General features: G+C 40.0%; 1 protein-coding gene across 1 annotated transcript in view; it reads left to right on the top strand.

Annotated features, from left to right (window-relative positions):
* The window catches only part of CHAT (choline O-acetyltransferase), a 103,683-nt gene that overhangs the window by 30,599 nt on the left and 56,286 nt on the right, over positions 1-16,798 (top strand). The window contains exons 5-6 of the mRNA XM_088463040.1: positions 2,819-2,999; positions 8,490-8,667. Of these exons, the coding sequence (XP_088319166.1) occupies positions 2,819-2,999; positions 8,490-8,667 (359 nt within the window). The remainder of the gene's footprint in view (positions 1-2,818; positions 3,000-8,489; positions 8,668-16,798) is intronic.

Below are 16,798 nucleotides of genomic sequence, written 5' to 3'. Positions count from 1 at the left end.
CATAAAGGAGACGCCTGGACTGGAAAGACATTTTGCACCTCACATGGATCAAAAGATAATAAAATAAATATTTGTACATATAAAGTATATGATATATTCAATTCTGACACAGACAAATCTGCTGGAGTTTTGGTTTAGCTGAACACTGACAGGTGTCAAATGTAGATTCAAGTCTATTTAGGCAAAACGTTCTGATTTTGTCATAAGGTTCAAGACAGGCATATAATAACAATAGAAGACTAAACAATAGCTAAAAAGCTTAAATCCCAGCTGGCAGTTTGGTAAATGTTCTCTCAATATGACTAAATATGTATATGGGCAGCGACTAGGCTTGTAGTCTGCGGAGGATAACAGTATTGTACAAGTGGTCAGTTATAAACTGTACGGGTTTTGTAAAGGTTGTGAGCAATGTCTTGCCATGTTGTAGCACAATAAATTGTTGGTGGGGGTAACTTCAATAGGAAAGTGGATTCTTGCAAAATTTAGCTGTAGGCACACACCTTGTCATACCATTGGATTTATGGATGAATAAGTAAAAAAACAGAGATTTTATTTATATATGTAGTTCTGTGGCCATTAAGTGGATCTCATTGCCGTTAAACAATACATTTCATCATAATTCTTGAGAAGAGGACATAGGTAAAATCCTACGTCTGCTGCAGGCTAACGTGGCTGTTGGTCATTAGGATTTAGAAGTAATATTTGAAAAATAAAAGATTAGCCTCTGATGACAGAATTAACAGCCTCTACTCAGATTAATAATTTAAATGTATTCATATTATATATTTTATATTCCACACATAACAGAATGGCAAACATGAACCCTAATTTTACAGTCCCGCTACCGAATCAGTTACATTCTGATGTAGGGGCACCCCTGATGTGCTTATGCGGCAGATGAACAGTTTCCCATGGGGAGACGAGCAACTGATGGATGAAGGGCCACTATAATTTATGTGAAAACAGCATGGGGAAATATTCATCTCTGAAATGTAAAATAAGAATGTCACTGAAGTGAGCATGAAAGTTTTCTTGGACTGCAAAGTGTTATTTGCCACACTGCTAAAGCTCTTCTATGTGCCAGATTTCTGTCACTATAGATCTTTAGCCTATTGTCCATTCATAGTTTCCTGATGTATTTGTACTAACTGCAGTAATGGGAATAGATACATGCTCTCTTTTCATTGCATCATACCCATAAGGAAGCATATATAATTTTTTAAAGACTGAACAGATTGTGTACCACATGGGTGGCCCAGTTCCCTGTAACCAAAAAATGGGAATAGTAATTCAACTGACATCTGCAAAATGTAAACATCAACAGGAAAGCATAAACTATTACAATTACAAATAACACTAGTTTATTTAATACAGATAAGGTCAACTACAAAATGAAAAGTGCTTGCCTGAACTTACGTTTTTTTGTATATGTTGTTCGCTTCATATTGGATCATGCATAGATCCACATGATATGATGGCATGTTTCAGAATGTATAGATATTTTTGTCAGTGTTGTGGGTAAGGATGAATAATTGGGGTGTTCTCTATGGAATACAAGGACATTAATAAGGGGGCTTGGGCAGTCCTATATATAGAGGAATTAAACATTTTGGGTTTTTTCTCAAGGGACTAATAAAACAATATTAAGGAGTGGAGACAGTGTATTTTAAAGTGATCTCTACTTAGTAAGGGTCCTTAGTTATTTCAGATGCAGTATAACAGGCATCACAGTGTGATACATCATAATTGAGTCTAATGTGCTAGTTTTATTGGTAAAAAAAAATTTCAATATACAGTACTGTACTGGGGTAAAATGTGGGTTTTTTCTCATATAGGTTCAGAAGTAGAAAGTGGAACTTCACCATCAAGGTGTCAAGACATGATATACACTCTTAGGATTAGAAACATTCTTTTTTTATTTATATATATATATATATATATATATATATATATATAAAATGACCCCATCCCTCTTGCATAAACCATACATTGCTATATATACTTCACCATGCACTGCATTCATGGGCGTCAGAATGGGGGGCAAGGGGGAAGCTCGCCTCCAAACATTTAAAAGGTATTGTGGCCATGGATGTCAGGGGCTGTGCTTTATAGCATTAGCCTGCATGGCCCTTGCACTGTACGGAGGAGGAGGTGTAATGTGCAGTCTTTCAATGAAAACACTGCACATTACCCCTCCTCCTCCGTGTGGTGCAGCCTAGTGCTATAATGCATAGCCCCTGACCATCCGCGAATGCCGCTCCAGTACCCTATGCACCCAGCAACAGGTAAGAGAGAGGGAGGAAGGAGGGGTGCAGGGGTGTTGGAATGATTTTATGTTGCCCCCCCAACATAAAAACGTTTTGAAGCCCCTGACTGCATTCATTCAAAGTTCTCCCAAGTGCTGCTGCTAAAAGAACTGACTTATCTGGCTGGCACACAGGTGAGCACAGGTGAGCACAACATAATTCTGGGGTCCCCAACACTGGTCCCCATGGCCATGGTTAATGCAAATCGGGGATGGGGCTGTTTTATTAAAAAAAATAACATTTGTCTGGAGTTCTTGATGTTTTGACGTACATTTGGCCATGAGTAGTGATTAAAACACTTAATAATATGTTTATGCTTTGTATATATCGATTTTAAGAAAGCTAACAGAGCATCTCACCTCTTTGTTAATATCCAGTTTTGTTTTATTCTTGTGTGTATTCCCAATTGTAAATTTTTTCACTAATAATGATAATAATAATCATAACAATCATAAGCCTCAAGTACTTACTCACTTTACATTCTAATACAATCTTTTTGTTGAATGTTTTAGGCATGCTCTGCCTGTAGACTATGCACGTGGTCAGTTGTCTGGACAGCCTATGTGCATGAAGCAGTACTACGGGCTTTTCTCTTCTTATCGTCTTCCAGGGTGCACCAAAGACACACTCGTTGCTCAGGAAAGCAGTATAATGCCGGAACCAGAGCACACAATTGTTGCATGTAACAACCAGGTACAGAACATTAATTACTTCCTTGTAATAGGACAATATGTTTTTGGCTCGTATTACGGAATGCCTTCTGCTGTTTTACCTTGGATGTCCTCTTGACACCGCAATATCAGTTTTTCACAAACTGAACTAATAATTTTCTTACCATTCAACAGAAGTTACCCACCTGACACCTCTGTTTCTGTGGAAGACACAACAATCTATATACTGTATATAAAATCAAATGTCCTGACTAACTCACTGACTGACTGACTGGACCTAGAAAACAGTAAAATTGGGCAGTATATTCCTTCCATGACGTAGGTTCCTATTAAGAAAGGATTTTTCAAAATTTGACTCCTATGGTGGTGAAAAGGACTAAAATGTTTCCTCTCCCAGTGCAATGACCTGCCTGACTGTCTCATCATGGCTGTAGCACAGTTCATATTCAAACACCAACTGTCATCCCTAGTGCTGACAACCATAATTGGCAGTTGGTGTGGCTCCCCTATTTGAATAGTGAGGTAAGTGAATGTGTTACTACAGAGGTGAGAGAGGAAACTGTGTTACTACAGAGGCGAGGGGGGATGTCAGATTTGTTACTATGGGGTGAAGTAATGGAATGTGTAACATTCTGTCTATCTTTTATACCAAACCCGGGGCGAGAGAGGGAAATGTGTTACTACAGGGGTGAGCGGGGGTAATGTATTACTACAGAATTGAGGGAGTTGAAAGTGTTAGTACACAGGTGAGGGAAGGTAATGTCTTACTATAGCAGTGATGCCTTTCTACAGAGGTGAAGGATTAATCTGTTATTGGAGTCGATAGATGGAAATGGAAACGGTAATATTTAAGGTCTACCTGGGCGAAACCAGCTACATCAGCTAGTAAATTATATGCATCAAGTTTCCTATCTACTGTAGGTGTCAACCTTGAATTAGAACTGTTCTACAGTATGCTCACCACATCCCATCTATATCAAAATCTTATTACATACATTTAAGAAGCTTCTCGAAAATATGCTCATATTTCATACAAGGCACTGCTAAAATGTTAATTCCTGCACTAATCTGCTATCCTAACTATTGCAATTGCTTTTGGAATGGTCCTTCCCTAATCAGTTTTTTAAAATATTTTAAATACAGTGGCTAGAATAATATTACTTGAAAAATGATCTTCTTCAGCTGCTCTGTTGTTTCTTACATTGGTAATTTACCAAATCCAATATAAAATACTTCAACTCAGAGACACTGAGAGAGGGGTGGAGAAAGTAGTGATTAGTTGGGCCTGGAGGTTGCTAAGGCCAGCTTTGGAGGAGATGGAATACATCCCTTCTAGGTGCATGCCACCTTAAATCATAGTATTTTAAGTCAAAGTTGGTGTGCGTTTGGTCATGCCTCCTCTAGCACCTCTGTGTTTGGTCATGCCTCCTCTAGCACCTCTGCGTTTGGTCATGCCTCCTCTAGCACCTCTGCGTTTGGTCATGCCTCCTCTAGCACCTCTGTGTTTGGTCATGCCTCCTCTAGAACCTCTGTGTTTGGTCATGCCTCCTCTAGCACCTCTGTGTTTGGTCATGCCTCCTCTAGCACCTCTGTGTTTGGTCATGCCTCCTCTAACACCTCTGTGTTTGGTCATGCCTCCTCTAGCACCTCTGTGTTTGGTCATGCCTCCTCTAGCACCTCTGTGTTTGGTCATGCCTCCTCTAGCACCTCTGCATTTGGTCATGCCTCTTCTAGCACCTCTGTGTTTGGTCATGCCTCCTCTAGCACCTCTGCGTTTGGTCATGCCTCCTCTAGCACCTCTGCGTTTGGTCATGCCTCTTCTAGCACCTCTGTGTTTGGTCATGCCTCCTCTAGCACCTCTGCGTTTGGTCATGCCTCCTCTAGCACCTCTGTGTTTGGTCATGCCTCCTCTAGCACCTCTGTGTTTGGCCATGCCTCCTCTAGCACCTCTCTGTTTGGTCATGCCTCTTCTAGCACCTGGAACCACCGTATATCTCAGCGGCCATGCATCTACTAACAAAACAGCTCAAACGTAGAACATGAAAAGTCGTCCCTTGTATAAATCTACATCAGCCTTCTCATTCTTTCTACTCACTCCCCATCTCCCATCCACACTTATTACACGCTCCCCATTCCTGATTACAGGATTTTTTTTTTCAGACAGCACTGACTCTATCAAATTCCTTTCATCATACAATAAGTGTTCTACAGTATATAGTACATACATACCGTAATATGCATTATTTTCTAGAGAAACACTCACAGCAGTCCCAGTGGAGCATACCACACAGACAGCCAAACACAGCTTCATTTTGTCAGAAGCCAATTAATATTCAAAGTATGTTTTTGGACCTCCAAGCATTTACTTTAAAAAATCAATTTAATCATATTACCAACATTTCTTCATTTTCCTAGGATATTGTACCAGCCTAGGTAACTTTTGCATGTCCAAACTAACATTGCTGTATAACTGGATCATATAGCCCCCATTGGAATCGTGCTAACAATAAGCTTTCAAACAGGGTACTCTTATATCTTTGTTTGTTAAAACCTATTCTTGTTTTTCTCAGTAGTAAAGTGCTGCAGTTTGTAATTAGTAATGATAATAATAATTTAATAATGTACTTCACTATATTTAAATGTTTAAAATTTAACAGAATCAATGCTATCACCTACTTTGTGTTTTATACGTCAAGACGCAAGGGACAAACTGTAAATTGTATTTCATATTAAATTACTGCATAAAATAATCCAATGATACAATACTACATTAGTCAATGTGTCAGATAGAAATCATGTATAGAACTCACAGTATATGATTTAAATAGTACATCATACAGCAATGCGTAGCATAATACATGCCACTATGAAAAAGTTCTAAATGTTGTGGGCTATTGCAAAACAAGGACTTATCGTGAGAACATAGGGCCTGGTTCAGACCCGTTCACTATCTGCGTACGCTTGCTGGATGCGTATGCAAATTTGTCAAAGTGACGCCACGGGAAGCGATCACTCGCCAAGGCGTAAACACGCCCACCATGTCTTAGCGAGCGGCCACTTTGTGTATGCGTACGCCCAATCGCACTGGCAGAGCCACCCACCAGCATTAAAACATTGGTACATCGAGCACCATCGGATGTGAACGCAGTGCTTGATGTAGCTTTACTCTACTGCAAGCATTGCGAGGAAATCAGTGTAAAAAAAAAGGCAAGTGACGTGAACTATGACGCTGCTTGTTAATTATGCATGCCTCTAAAACGGTGTTGAAACACTCTGGCACGCCTGCGTTCACATCTCCAACCCCCCGTTATTAGTGTCCTGCCCCTGTTACCACCTACAAACGGCCTCTCCTGTCACTCATTACAGTGGGCTGTCTTTGCAGGGCGAGCGAGAGGTATGCGATCACAGTGAATAGTTCACACACGCGCAGAACGAAGCATGCGCATACACAGATCATCGGGCCGCTTGCGAGCACACACATGTAGCGAACGGGTCTGAATCAGGCCCATAGTAAATACAAAGCAAGCATTCTGTGTTAAAAGTTTAAATACATACACTTGATTTTTACAAAATATAGGTGCATTAGATTCATCAAATACTGCACGCATGGATTGCCAATAATCGGGAATCTGTGTTCAGCATTGCACGCAAGAATCAGCCCCTAAGTCCACAAGTTTTCAAGATCAATTTTAAGTCTATACAGTATAACAACTGCAACGTGCAAGTCAGTTTATTCCTATTGCTTCAATCTGCATTTTAAAATTATTATTTCAAAAACAGAAAGCTCACCCAAATATCTCTATACTATGACTGTCTTAGATTTTCAAGAGAAGAGCTAATATTACAAAATACAGTCTATTCCACCAAAACAGAGTTGTATCTAGACAGTGGTTTGCAATTAGGACACCTTCCAATTAAAGAATTTGTTTATTTTCAGCCTCCATGGCACCATTTAACCAATCAAATGCCATAGCTCAAACATTTTGTCGCATTGCCTCATAAATATCTGTTCTTTCATTTACAAAAAAGGTAGTTATCCAAATGTGTAAAATGCTGAACAGCTTTCCAGAGTTCAGTTATATTGGATGCCAAAAGGTTTACCAGATGCACTAAGGCGCTGCTTCAGGTTTGCACGTAGACAGCTTTGCAATTCCGTCATCGCAAATATGCAAATGCAGCGGGAAGTGTAAGACACCCCCTGCTGCATTTCAATCCCAGACTGGGATCACCATCGTGACCATCTGTGGTCGATGGTCGCGATGGCGGATGGTGCAGGGCCGCCGGCCAGCTGAGTAAGCCTCAGCTTACTCAGGCTGGCTGGCTTGTGAGGACAGGAAACTTCATCAGTGGATGTAGTCCCTGGCCTTGCCACTCCTGGAAAACATGAAGGACACGGGATCGGCAGCCGCCCCCACCCCTAAACCGCCCCTTAAATGCCACTGCCTGCCAATCAGGCAGAGGCACAGAAGGGGCTGCCTGCGATTATGCAGGACCCATTCTCCACACTCACGATGATTGGCAATCTGCTTTGAATGCGTGCAATGCTGAATCAGCCCCTAAGTACTTAAGCACTCCATACAGCAGAAAAACATATACATCTGTGGCCAAACTGGTTTTTTCCCCTGTACATTTGTTTGAAGTACAAGAACACATACAAACAAGCTTTAAATAGAAACTTGCATCTCTGTCTAGTAAAGGATACATCATTCTCTGCCACTGCTTGTAAAAGAACTAAAATTAGTCAATAAACATTTATAATATGGTCAATTTAAAATACTTTATTTTAAGGAATAGCGCAGATTATGCAGAATTATGTAAAATGAATGATGGTCATCTCACACTGACCCAGACTGTGATAGTAGCTTCTGCAATTGTTGAAACAGTTTACTTATTAATGACATATGCCAAAACAGTAAAAAGAAAAACATGCATATATATATATATATATGGTGTGGGGTGTGTTCACGTGGCATGGTTTGGGTCTGCTGGTCTGCTTGAACATGTCATTGACCATATGCAGCCCTTTATGGACTTTATGTACCCCCACAATGATGGAGTACTCCAGCAGGAGAATGCACTATGTCATCGGTAGCAAGTTGGCCATAATTGGTTTAAAGAGCATTCTGGACAATTTCAATGAATGGTGGTGCCACCACGTTTCCCATCATGAACCCAATCAATAATTTATGGGATGTGGTGGAGAGGTCCATTTACACCCAAGATATCGAGACGGCATGGGTTAACATCTCTCCGACAACTTGTGGAATCGATGCCACATCGAGTTTCTGCACTTTGCTGAATTAGAGGGGGTTCTACATGATACTAGGCACTTATCCCATGACTTGGTGACATTCTGATTGTTAGTTCGAGCTACAGATGACTTTGAATAGGGGAAGTTTAATTATGGCCACACTGTATATGCAGAATATGAGTATGTATATATCCATACTTGTCAGGAATCTTTTCACAATCTGTCCCTCATATTTTATCAGTTGTGCGGTTCTCTCTACAGTTCTTTGTACTGGATGTTGTTATCAACTTCCGGCGTCTCAGTGAAGGGGATCTATTCACTCAGCTCAGAAAAATAGTGAGAATGGCAGAAAATGAAGAGGAGAGACTTCCACCAATTGGTTTATTATCATCAGATGGAAGAACAGAATGGGCCAAGGCAAGAGAGGTGCTAATGAAAGGTACAGTAAGAAAGGTTTGTTTTGCCTCTAATCACAGATACACAATCACATTTCTCTTAGAAGAGCAAGCACCAGTAGCAGGAAGCTTGACGTACTTGCATCTACGCAGCAATCGTGCAGCCCCCTTGGCCTTGCACCCTGTATGGTGATGCCACCTGCACCACCCTCAGTCCAGCCCTGTTGTTTATGGGATGAAGTACCATAAACAACAGTCAACATTTAAACCTAAATATATGTGTGTGTGTGTGTATATATATATATATATATATATATATATATATATATATATATACACAGGTAACTGTGCTGGCCCTGAAGTAGTTAATGAACCACTATACCAATAAATTAAAATTTTTATGCCTAAATCATGAGGGTAAGGAGCACTATGAAACTGTACACTGGCATAATAGATTGATTGAAAAGTTAATTGTAGTGGTATTATATGTTTTCATTCATAACAGGTATTAAAACAACACCAGTGGTTATCCAAATTCTGTTAACATGAGTCAAAAAGCTGAAACAGAAAAAAAGTAACAAATATGTTATTCCTTTTATACTTTGTGGAAACATCAGTATTCAAATGTAAAGTGTGAGTGAGTGGTTACCAGATTCTTCTAGTTTAGGAGGCCTGTCATTTATACTGTATATCACAATCTGCACGATATAGAATACAGCAGTATACCATTTTCCATAACATAAGAGTTTATGCTCTTAGAGAACATTAGAACACTATGGGCCTTTTCATCATCACTTATTTCTCACAAAAGCATGTGAAAATTAACATTTTTGCATACTTTTGTAAAAAATAAGTGTCAGGGCCATTCATCAAGTTCCGAAAAAGCCCCCAATAATCTTCACAGGCTGCTGTTTACACGGCAGTCTTTACATGGCAGATATAGCAGAGGGATCTATTCAGATCCCTCCCTGCTGCGTCTGCACTGCAGAGCCCCAGGAGCTGAGAGCTCTGGGGCACTGCAGACATGTGACCCAGACTCACCGACTGAAAACAGCAGGTGAGCCGGGGAGGGAGAAGTTGTGCCGGCTCCGGATCAGACTCCCGCGGGGCTGGAAGAGGGGTATGCAGCTTTACAAGAATGGAGGGGTGTCAGACACTGGAAAGGGTTAAGTCGGAGCCGGTCTCTCTTCCGAGCCTGTCTTCAAGCTGCACATGCACAGCTTGAAGACAGGCAGAGAAAAGTTTCTCACTTACGAAAAACTGCTTCATGGAAACGGCAGTTTTTCGGAAGTGATAGTTTAGGGCAGGAGGCATGATGAATACCTCCTAAACTGTGTTTGAACTCACAGCAAGTTCGAACCATAATTATCACAAGTGATAATTATGTTTTGATGAATAGGCCCCTCTATTACATCTTACACTTTCAGGAATCCATAGGGTAGTTTATAACACAATGTTAAATGTTAACACTCAGAATGTTACTTATGTTGCCACACACCAGAAAATATATACACGTTATCATAATCTCATTAAGGCAGTGACACCAGAGATCAGTGGATATTTTGTATTTTATACTATTGTATCAGTGGATCACTGATAAAGGTCCAATACAATATATACAGTACCTTTAGGCATTTATCACTAGTGGATTTTAGAAGTCACATACTGTAGGATATTATTGAACTCATAAAGCCAATATTCTCTTATTAGTAGTAATTATAGATAAAATGCAGAACTAATGCAAAAATAATACTGCAAAAACTTACCTAACTATGCCCCCAATGTAATCATAGTGAGAAATACTGAATTTTGTATTAAGCTAATTAAAGCAGTCCCTGTGACCAGTATAAGGTAGCTAAAGCACATCTATCAATATGACAAGCTACAACAAATGAAAGATAGTAGCAACCCAGGTGAATTATGAAAAAGCAAAGCAAAAGTGAACTAAGGACATGAATTTATCAACTGATCAATACTGTATTTATTTATTTGCTTGCTTAATTTATCAACTAATCAATACTGTATTTGTTGGATATACTGACCTACTGATCTCCATCTAGTGCAGTAGTTTAGAATCTCATTCCTGAAATAATGCAGTGTATGAATAGCTGAAAGTCACTGATGTATGGATTAAAGCAAGTCATTTCACCTGTAGTTACTATAGTTCACAATAATACTTACCCCGTTCCATGTGGCCGGCTGGGTACTCCTCGTCTGCGACCCCAGGTCTGTCCCATCTCCCTAAGGAAAGTGATTGTATTAGTCATCTTTACTTTTACACATACATACTAAAACCAGATAATTAATAAATAGGCCCCTATATCAGATTAACAAGTGACAATGTATATATGGAACGAAATGTCAGAAAATGTATAAACAAGTTATATAGCTTTCAACTATCAAAGAGGACAAGACGTGATGTGCAAAAAGAGCTATTGCAAACATTATCTAGTACATAAACAAGGAGCATCACTGTGACAATGGTAAAATTATGTATAGTCAGAGTTATAAGTCAAGTAATCAGTTTCACAAATAAACAATGGGAATTTATTTCCCACAAGAACTGTATAAAATAAAAAGTCAGCTCACAAGATAATATATCAATATTACACTGTCTGTGCCAGAAAACAACAATAATAAAAGCTGAACTGCTGCAAGATACCCAAAATACAGCACTAATGAAAATGCATGGTATATTGTTAAATTAGAACTTCAATCATACAACACTTATGTGGGTAGATATGAGATATTGCATGCAAGCACATCGGAAGTCCCAGTGCGACAGGACATTGTCGGCTCAAACACAATGATGTGTGACGTGTCACTGGCCCTTAACAGTCATGAGTTGCACAAGGTAACAAAACGGTTGAATATCCAATGCATAGACAACATAAGAGTTGGCGAAACAATGACAGTATACTATTAGTACACTAAATGGGACATTGATAGAGTCCGAAACATCAATAATATGTTGACACATGAACAAAATGTCTACTGTAAACCTCACTAAATTATAGCTAGCGTCATAACAATAAGAGGCAGTCCATACTGTATATAAGTTAAATTGACAGAAAACTGATCAATAATGACAAAACATAAAGAAAAAACACAGGCTGGAATTAAATTTGCAGAATACAGTGAAAAAGTTAAAACCATTGACATACAAATGGGATAAATGCTTATTCAAATATGAAGAATACATACAAACAACTAGTAGGTGTGATGATTGTATAATCATAACACAGACAAATACAAAAATGGCTTAATATCAAAGGAAAAAGGAGTAATGTTGTTTGCTCATTCAAGCTCAGTTGGGCTTTAATTTGAAAATCCAAGAAGCTTCAAGTCTTAGTAACAAATTTGCACGATCATCCCCTCGAGCAGGGATCAATGACCGTATGCTAGATAAAAATTTGTGCGATGCTTGAGTTTGGCACAGTAATCAGCCACTGGCTGGTCACTAGCCCCATGAGTATAGCTTTTATGATAACTGACTTATGTAGAGCCCATGCTGACTTGGAAGGTTGCATGAAAATATCAGATTGTATACAATTAAATAACTCAAACAGGTGAGGGAATGTTTTATTTGGAAAGGCCATTGATGATTGATGCAGCTTGATGCAGCATAAGCATCCTCTCCTGTTAGAGATAACAGATTTGGATGAAAGTTACCATGTGACGCAGCATGTAAGGGGTGGATAAGCTTTATTTTGAGGGTTTGACCTTGCTGGTAACTCATGAGAGGTTTAAGGGAGCTAATTACAGATAAAATATACCAGAAACACAGTCTTCAAATGCGCTCACATACACCTAAACTTCATAAAAAGTCCTTATACTTGGATTTCCATCACAGACACTGTTCAAGATAAAAACTGGTGAGTTCCTTATAATCAATTTCCACCGTGTTGTCTGTATTAATGATTTTCGCCCGATCTCTCGATGTATATAAAAGAAGGAATGTGGAAAAGAAAACAATAGTATGTTTTGTTCCTTTCAAAATTACTATTCAAGTCTGTAATTGATAAGGAAAAGAAGCTTTTATGGGCGGAATACATACCCGAGTGATGTGAGTACGGTACAAAAGATTTCCATACCTAAAAAGACAGAAAAATACAATTACAGACTTGAATAGTAATTTTGAAAGGAAAAAACATACTATTGTTTTCTTTTCCACATTCCTTCTTTTATATACATCGAGAGATCAGGCAAAAATCATTTATACAAACAGTATAGTGGAAATTTGATGATAAGGAACTCACCTGTTTTTATCCTGAACAGTGTCTGTGATGGAAAACCAAGCATAAGGACTTTTTTTCAAGTTTAGGTGTATGTGAGCGCTTGTGAGGATTGTGTTTTTGGTATATGTTTTCTAAGTTTATTCATGTAATGTGGGTGACTTACTAATAACCCAGTCACACGTGCTGCTAGTAGGGTTCGCATTGACATCTCATCTGTATTTTTTGTAATTACAGAAAATGATTTGTTGTGATATTAAGAGAGGCCAAAAGTCTCTGACTGATTTAGATAAAATATTGGACTTGGTATTATGTTTGGTCACAGTGGGAAATATTGTAAACCAGTTCTAGTTTTGGGTTTGTAAACAGGTGACAACAGGGATTCCCAGCTGATGTAAAGGGCTTGCTCAATCACAGTATTGGTTAGACGTTTGTTACATTCTCTGGCAATAAACTTGTTACCCATGGAAAACATGTCATAACATGCAATTTCAGGATCTGATATAATGCAACATACTGTAAGATACTGTGATATGTGTAACCCTTTCTTTAGATGGTTGGACGGAAACTAGTAGTAAAGATGTGCACCGACCCCCGTGTTTTGGTTTTGGTTTTGGATTTGGATCTCCCCTGGTTTTGTATCTGAATCTGGTTTTGGATTTTTTTCCTTGGTGTTTTGTTTTTAGGTTTTGGTGGATCTGTATTTTTTCCAAAGAATTATATAAACAGCTAAAACCACATAATTTGGGCCTGTTTTTGTTCCTACAGTATTATTAACCTTAATAACAATGATTTTCAGGCATTCTAGGCATTTTTAACCACCTCACAGCTCACAATATTGATTTCACTATTTTTCACCAATATAGGCCAAAGGCTGCAGCGAGCTGGCTGGCTAAAGTAAGCAACAGAGCAGCGGCACAAACGCATGGCAGTTTAAAAAAATATAGGACATCTATGAAACATTGCCAGTGGCAGACAGGATGGCAGTTTAATAAACTATAATAATGTCAGTTGGCAATGCCCCAAATTGTGCCAAATGTAAAGGAAAGAGGTGCAAGATGGTATTGTCCCTCCCACCCACTCTTATGTGGGATATTAAAAAAGTCATGCACAGTTTAACAAACCAAGCACTTTAGCCACTAGGACTGACAATTTCATGGCTGAACTCCTTGGTTTGTTTGGGCCCCCACAAAACATTTTTTTGAAAGGACTACCTTCAATTATTAAGGAGGAGGTTGATGATGAGGGTGTTGGTGGTGGAGATTGCATGTGCTGGTCCAAACTGCTGGTAGCTGATACTGGACAGCTTGTTATCAATTTACAAATGATAATTTTGTTAAACAAATTGCATGAACTCGCTGCAAATGACGTAACAGGGAGGAGGTGCCTAGATGGTTAACATCCCTTCCTCTGCTAACTTTGGCTTTACAAATGGAACAGATACCTTCACAACTGTTGTCAGAATTTAGATTAAAATTATTCCACACCCAAGACATTGCTTTTCTGGCTTTCTTTTTATCATTAGCAAGAACTTCTGCCACTGGTGGCTGATTTACGCAAACCACATCCTTATCATCAACATCCACATTAGCGTCATATAGGACACAAATTTCCCCCTCATCCTCTTTTTGCACTTCCTCCACACTATCATCCTCATTTTTTATTATTTCACCATCTAATACTAGCACAGCTGTCATGGCATCAGTGATCCGCTGTGAAACTGGGTGACAGCTGTTATACTTACTTCCTCTATCAAAGGACCGTAGCTAGGGTAGTACGGCCAGTGCCATCGCATAGGGCACCACAGATCAGGGGGCGCTGTTTGGGCCTGTCAAATTTCTGTTTACTATCATTCTTGCTTGTAGCTTCCGCTTATTTCATCCCCAGCATCTCCTGGCCTCCCCTATCTCTTCCCTGGTCCTTCCCCATGAGGCCATGGCCTTTTTGGGTGCATTATGTCCCTTTGAAAAATGAGGAGGGCGCCAAAGCTCTTTCTGGCACAGGGCACCAAACAGAGTTACGGCTCTGTGTTTAATAGTCAATTATTTTTTTTAATTACTTCCGATCACGAATGAGGATGTTGATGATGATGCAGGTGTTGGTGTTGGAGATTGAAGGCGCTTGGATCCCACAGAGAGGGAGCAGGTAGGTGGCACTGGACTTGTTAAGTGTTGAGTTTTGGAACTTGGCGACATACACTTTGATATTTGATGAATGCGCTCCAAGTGACGTAACAAGGAGGAGGTTCCTAGGTGGTTTAGGTCCCTCCCTCTACTCACTCTTGCTTTGCAATGGTTACATATGGCTTGGGGTGGAAATAATTCCACACGTGAGAAGTGGATTTTTTTGTCTTTTGCACCGGCATGACAGCAATGGGCTTTTCTTTTTTCAATCCATGGGCAACAGCTGTTGCCTTACTTACACAAAGGACATCCTCGGCATCAACATCCTCATCACCAACATCTTCATCATCCTTAGCACCTTCAACTTCCAAAATATCCTCCTCCTCCATGTGCAATTCCACAGAAGCATCCTCACTGACTACGTCTGCAAGATGTTGACTGCCCTTCCCCACATTTACAGATGGCACACAAATGTTGGAACTTGTAGGATCCTCCAGTACACTAGTATTTAGGTCTGGCTCACACATGTCAACCGCGGACACTCTTGCACTCTCCTCTGGGATTTGTGATTTCGATTTCTCAGGGCACACAATTGTTTTTTTGAAGGGCTATCAGAATCAGAACCAGCAGTCTTCATAAAGAAAGGCCAAGGTCTTATTATTTCCTTGAGACTTTGTGTAGTGAATGGCATATTGCCAATTTTTTGTTTATCTAAAGGCAAGTTTCCTTTCAATTTTTTTTCTTAACTTCAGTAAAAGTAGCGTTACCATATCGATGGCATGACTTAAGCCCTGGGGCATGGGCCTTCATAGAGGACGAGGAAGTTGATGGCCTTGCACTGCTGGCGGCAGGTACAACATGTGGTTCTTGGTCTTGCTCTCCTGTCATGTGACAGCCCTCCATATTTTCTGTGGTCTTGAAGCAGTGTCACAAGCACCAATAGTGTAGCCAAGGTGCGGTTACAAAATTCACACACGTGCAGTCGTGCGCACACAGAAAAAAAATTGACAAAAAAATACACTCTGTTTTATTGTTTTGCCGGTCCACAACTTGGGCCCAGAGCACAGATTGATAACGACTGGAGTCGGGCAGCACTAGGTTGCGTTGCTGTCTTGCTAGATCTTGTGTGGCTAAGCCTAACACGCACAGACACACAATTATTTAAAAAAAAGACAATGTTTTTATTTTTTTCCAGCTCCAGAACTTGGGCCTAGATCACAGATTGATGATGACTGGAGTTGGGCAGCACTAGGTTGCGTTGCCAACTTGCTAGATCTTGTGCAGTTAAGCCTAACATGCACACAGACAAATATATATTACACAAAAAATATATATTTTTATTTTTTGGGGGGTCCAGAACTTGGGCCCAGATGGACGCAGGAGACAGCACAGCAGCAGCCCAGATGGATCAGCAACAGCCCAGATGGACACAGCAGACAGCACAGTGACAGCAGTAGCACCAGCCCTGATGGATCAGCAACAGCCCAGATTGACACAGCAGACAGCACAGTGACAGCAGTAGCACCAGCCCTAATGGAACAACACCAGCCCAGAATGGATAAGCACCAGCCCAGGACACAGCAGACAGAACAGGACACAGCAGACAGAACAGCACATCACCTCTCCCTAGCCCTACACTACCCACACTCCCTGTTCATTCTCCACAGCTGGAATGAAATGGCGCCCATCGCGTCCCTTATATAGAGAGACGAAAGCTTGCGAGCCGCGAGATTGTGACAACCCATGGTAGCAGAATTTATCCACAAATTGCATGAAAGGCTAATTCAATTAACCAATTTCACAAGATAATAGGACAA

Source organism: Taudactylus pleione, unplaced genomic scaffold, assembly GCF_031769625.1.
Source record: "Taudactylus pleione unplaced genomic scaffold, aTauple2 ptg001314l, whole genome shotgun sequence".
Classification (NCBI taxonomy): Eukaryota; Metazoa; Chordata; class Amphibia; order Anura; family Myobatrachidae; genus Taudactylus; species Taudactylus pleione.
The sequence above is the reverse complement of the archived record's forward strand: the minus strand, read 5'-3'. Positions and strand labels throughout refer to the sequence as shown.